This window comes from Aplysia californica, unplaced genomic scaffold (genome assembly GCF_000002075.1).
Source record: "Aplysia californica isolate F4 #8 unplaced genomic scaffold, AplCal3.0 scaffold00508, whole genome shotgun sequence".
In the NCBI taxonomy this organism is placed as follows: Eukaryota; Metazoa; Mollusca; class Gastropoda; order Aplysiida; family Aplysiidae; genus Aplysia; species Aplysia californica.
Genome location: NW_004797778.1, coordinates 496,404 through 502,167, shown reverse-complemented (window position 1 = coordinate 502,167; position 5,764 = coordinate 496,404). Strand labels below are relative to the sequence as shown.

Sequence of the window (5,764 nt, the reverse complement as noted above, 5' to 3'; positions counted from 1 at the left end):
ATATTGGAGCACTTTTAGAAAAATGATATCATGAAAAACATAAAGGAAAATCATTTCAGCTGGCAGACGTACATATTGGAGCACTTTTAGAAAAATGATATCATGAAAAACATAAAGGAAAATCATTTCAGCTGGCAGACGTACATATTGGAGCACTTTTAGAAAAATGATATCATGAAAAACATAAAGGACCACAATTTGTTTGTGTGGTCTAATCCATTATGCTTCGTATGATGAAAACATGAGGACAGACTTCTTGTTTGATGAAAAACAATGTCTGAACCTCTGAGTGAAGCACTTCATAATTTTACCATTGAGGCATTTATTTGTTTCTCGTTTAACAAAGCTTGCATGTTTGCTTGATGTGAACCATATTTAATTTGCTTAAATCGTTTCACCCGGCAGACTTACATATGCATAGGGCCAGTGCGTTTGCTATGACTTGTTTGTGTAAAGAGACATAGTAAGTATTACCATATGATATGAAACCAAGATTTTATCCAAGTTTCCAGGTTTTCCGAAAGAAATACAATATCCTCTACAATATAAAAAATATATTGCACCTGTCCTTATCCAGTTTGTAAAAATACGTGAACCATGTTCATAGCTACCAAGTAGTAACGTAAAAACGTATTTAGTACGATTTTTGGGTTTGACAGTGCTTCCACTCTTCCGTATTTTTACGGAAATCCGTACTTTCTGCCAGTGCCGTACTTGTCCCTCCATCATTATCAACTCCCTCCGTAAAAAAAACTGTGACAGCGCAGGACTGTCGAAATTCCGTACTCGCTTTCGTATCGTTTTGTATAAGCTACGGATATTTACGATAATTCTCTCGGCAACAAGTTAAAGTTATAGAAACCTGCCAAATTGCGCATTTCCTGCAATCGGCCATTATATCGCTATGTCCCAGTCCCATGCATTCGTTGCAGTACATTTTTTACCTGCAGATGGATCAAAATGTGACGAACCTTTTGTGCCAATTTCCTCCTTTCTATCATTCACTCATGCCGTCTGTCTATGTTCTGATTGTTGCCGCGGTTGGAAAATCTGCGCGTTGATCAAGTAAATTGACTTGTGATCTTATACAGAAAATTACTGTCAGAAAGAAGCTTTTTTCGCAAATTTGTCTAGATCTAGATCTAGGCAATATAATTTATAAGGGCCGCGAAGAAAAAAATATATGCTGATACGGGCGTGCCCACCATGGATGGGATCGGCTGATGGCCTGACTGGGTCGCCTCAAAAACAAACGCGTTTGTTTTCAGTTTCAGGCGATCGAGTCGGGCGATCGGCCCGATCCAGTCGTAGGTAAAATTAAGAATAATTCAAATTGGTGTTCCGAGGTTGTGACAGGCGACATTCAGACGTGAAAATTGAGAAAAAATTTGGGTATACGCTGTGCAACTGTATTTTGAAGGTACATCTATTCATTATTCCCAGGTTTGCCTGCTATCAATTGTGCGATGACAAATTAATTGAATTATAGTAGCAATGAAAGGGGAACCTTTTAAACATTGCCAGCAATGGAAAGATATGTTGGTGAAAAAATTAGACAAGACAAAATGTTGGTGAAAAAATAAATGTTATGGGCTGAAGGCAATATCTTCAAACAGGCTCCAAAATGCCATTTTCAACCCTCTAAAAGCACTAAATTTCAATTCCTTCGGGGCCTTCGCCCCCTTAACCCCCGCCGGGACGCTGTCCCTGGACCCTGCTGGGGGCCTCTGCGGCCCCTAGACCCAGTGCATAATTTTCCTTACTTTTCAGCTTCAGCTGGTGGAAGCACTGTTTATAAATGTGATGTAAAAAAAATTGTTCTTTCGGAATTGTTCTGTGAGAAAAGTGTCTTCTGTATAAAACATAAGAGATGCAGAGCTGTCTTGTTTGCTTATTCTACCCTTGTTTTTCTGAATCTCTCAACATGGGAGACAGTATACCATCTTTTTTTGTTCTCGGAAAATTTCATAGTAGTGGTGTTGAGGATGCCAGGGATGTTTTGATTGTCAAATAGCTTACTAGTTTGTCAAAGTGGGCCACAGAAAAATTGGTAGATGTTGTGTTCTGTCCTAGCAATGTATTTGAGTGGATTGGGGTCTCTCAGTGAGTGTAAGTTGTTGTGTCTGTTGCTAGTGTTGTAGTTGAGAGGACAGGAAACTTTGCACCTTGGTTCAAGGGGTAATGACCAGCGACTGGCTCAGGTGAGGAGGGTGGGGGGAGTCTATGGGGATAGCTGTAGAGAAATTTGAAGGAGAAACTCAACGCTTCATACCATACAGCTTCTAGACAGAGTGACCCTGTGGTAGCACAACTTGGACTGATGAACTCCTACCCCATTGTCAAACGATGTCAAATGTGTCAAATCAATTCCGCATGCAAAAAATGTCACCTTCAAACAAAATAAATAACTTAAGGATTAACATTTTAAAAAAAAAAGTAGTATTTACTTCTTTGTAATGTTATGTTTTGTCCCAATAGATTTGCATAGTCCATTAAAGGAAGAAGTATACCATGCATGGCTATATTGGGCAGTGTAACGCACAGTTAAAATCTATATAATATATCACACTGCACACATTAATAAATCTGAGCACTAGATGAGAAAGAAAAATGTGACTAAAATATCAAATGGACTGTGTGGAGCCTTGGCTCTTAAGGAAACAATGTAGGCCTTAATAAGATGTGCATCATGAATTTTATACTCCAATTAAAAGTGATAGAAAATAAGCGAAGATGGTCATAGAAACGCAGCATTTTCACCCTCTACAATAACAAGAATGATACTTTGTGTTGTTTTGGTTTGAGTTGGTGTAAAAAGATTTTCACCTGAAAGCCTTTTCCTTTATGTGATGCTTTGATACTTTTCTCACTTTGATCCGAACTTCTGACTGGATGGCTGGGCCCAGTTGAGAAACCTTTAGTAACTGCACCCCCTTCCACAATTGGACCTCCTTCAGTGAAGATGCTATTGAAATGTAAAGAAATGTTTTGCTGGTTGAAAATTAATATTCAGATTCTTAGAAGTTCTGCTTTTTACAATGAGCGCTGATTGTTCTGTTTCGTTTTTTCACATTTTTAGATCTCTTACATTTATTTTTTCTTTTCCTCCCCTCAGGCTGAGAACTTTTTAAAAATGCTGGATCAGTTTGAGGAACTTGGTTTCAAGCGGGAATCCATCCAGGAAGCTCTTGTCACTGCCGATATGGACCGCGAGAAAGCTCTGGACCTGCTCACAGGCTAGAGGGGCACACCAAGAACGTGTTCACTACCTATGTATAATCTGTACTCGAACAATGCTGTTCCATAAAGCATATGGAGTTCTATTATGTAGAGGAACACTCAGATTATAGTGGTGATGATTCATGATTTGGGCCGAAAGCCAGGCTGTTTGACTAAATTAGTTGATTTGTCAAGTCCTGGGATTTTGCGGCATCAAGGACATGTCCGTCTTCATTTGTGCTTCCTCTCCCTCCACTCCTCCAGACATAGTAAAGCTGACAGATTGTTTATTTTCAATAAGCAAACTGCCTTCACCACCAGGTCCTTGCCTTTCCCGGTAATTTCCAATCTGCCAGTTTGCTCCATTACAACTTACAAAGTGAAATAAGAAAGGGAAAATATCTTTCTGTGAAAAGTCATTAAAGCCTTTGTCTAGATTCAAATTTAACAAACTGACTGTTGTGGATTTTACCTTGATGGGAAGGAAATCATCTCTAATCCGCTTGATATTAAAGCAGATTGTGTTACTCTGTAAAGTAAAAACTGAATTTAGTCACTTTGAAGTGTGATAATTGACTCACTTGCCATATGAACTAAGCAACTAAATCAAATGCGTGTATGGACACTGGTGGATACAGTACATAGTAAATTTAAATGCTCATGCCTTCAGGACAACTATGCTATAATGTGCTTGGTTTCCATATGTGTAGAGATGTCTTTCTTATTTTAACAAAAGTATCACTTTGTTTACAGTCCTTCAGAATGTCTTTCCCATGAGCTTATTTGGTAGAGCATAGCAGTTAAATCATATATGTATTTTTTAAAAAACCAATGAGCAGGATAATGTTTAAAGAACGAAGGTCAGTGACTTCAGCAGTCAACATGACATGTTTGATAAATAAAAATCTCCCCAAAAACTCTTTGGGAAAGGGGGCATGAGTATGTTTACTTCAGGTCCTCTTGCACCCTTCAATGTGTTGTGCCTCGCTCATGATCACATTTTTACTTGATCACTTTTGTTTTTGTATCTTCTCCCCTTTTGTTGTGCTTCTTTTTCTTTTTTCCTTAAAGACCTTTACAGTACCTTAATTTATTTTGCCCTTTGTGGACTTCTCAAGTTGAATTCATGTGGCAGGTGTAGTCGTACGCCAGTATAAGCTCAGGTTTCAGACACTGTGAAACTACTGGTCTTAAGATTGAGTTTATGAGCAGCACCTGCACTTCTGACTAACCAGCCAATAGCTGGCTGCTGTACAAAAATAGTTTACCTGCAAGAACTCACTCTAGGACCCATGTGGTTGGTTGATTGACCTTTGCACTGTAATCTGGGGGTGGGTGGGAAGGAAAAGTGGATAAAACAACAAATATTTCAAGAAGTGGTTTGTGTACTCTTGTTATAATGTCCAAATGTAAACCTATTAGACTGCCAGCATTGATGTGTGTCTATAGTGTTTACAGTTACTGCCATCAGTGTAAAACATTTGAACTGTGGAAAGATGAATGAAGTCATGGGGTCATGGTAAAGCAGTGAACAGGGAGGGTCAGTGCATTGCCTGCTCTACCAATTATATTTCCAACACACAACACTTTCTCCAGCTATAACTGGTATTCAGAATTCTTTGCTTTGGCAAGTTGACTTCTCAAAGAGAGCAGGCAGGAAATCTTTACTCGACTCAAATGATGCCTCTCCAACTGGTCAGGAATCTTTAGATTTCAAGTTTGGGAATTTAAAAGCAAGTCTGGTACTTATGCTGGATGTATTTGCTATACCTCTCGCATAAATCCATCCGAAAGCCCGCTTGATTCAGCTTTGCTTCGTCCTAAAATGCTTTTGATATATAGATTGTATGTGTCACGACTTGGTAGAATCAGGTGTTTGTCAATTTTTGGGCATGTAGAGTTTTCGGTATCATCTTAAAGCTTGTTAATTTGATTATCTCTTGATGAAAAAAATACACAACTATCTTGAATAGAAGTCTAGATATTGGCAAATGAAGGAGATGGGTGTGCCCTGGTTTCAGCGATAACATTACCGAGAAAATGGCCGCCAACGTTAGTTGATTTCCAAAGCTTGAGAGTCCGTTGAAACTGAAAATTTGTATTTGTTGTGCCTTTAAATATTTTCCTGTAAAATCTACACAGAAAAAAGTTTTTAAATGAACATGAAAGATGTTCTCCCCCCCACCCCAAAAAAAAAATATTTAAAAAATTGTCAAAGTCGTGGAAAAATGCTGATATCTTCGGTTGTAATTATTTTGATGAACGACTGATTTCACCACGATGCCTCACATATATCTATATTCAGTTGAACTTATTCAAGACAGCCACCATTATCGAGGAGAAAATTGGTAATCTTAGACAGGTTTAAGACCTGTCTTAGACAGGACTCATCTCTTGAAGAGTGTCATTATGAGAATGAAAAATGCAAGATGAGAAATGGGTTGTTTGTACACGTAACTTTCTTGGACAGGTGGTCATTAAAGCAGGTTTAACTATATATATGTATCGTGATGGCATGTAATCAGGCGCTTATCAATTTTTTGGA

The 5,764-nt window shown here is 38.4% G+C and overlaps 1 protein-coding gene across 3 annotated transcripts in view; it reads left to right on the top strand.

Annotated features, from left to right (window-relative positions):
• LOC101855970 (ubiquitin-associated protein 1) overlaps positions 1 to 5,360 on the top strand; it is a 25,059-nt gene extending 19,699 nt beyond the window's left edge. For all 3 annotated transcript variants that reach the window (XM_013086819.2, XM_005106041.3, XM_005106040.3), the window contains one exon: positions 3,116 to 5,360. In XM_013086819.2, coding sequence (XP_012942273.1) covers positions 3,116 to 3,241 — 126 coding nt within the window. In that variant the 3' untranslated portion in view covers positions 3,242 to 5,360. The remainder of the gene's footprint in view (positions 1 to 3,115) is intronic.
• Positions 5,361 to 5,764: the final 404 nt, after the last annotated feature.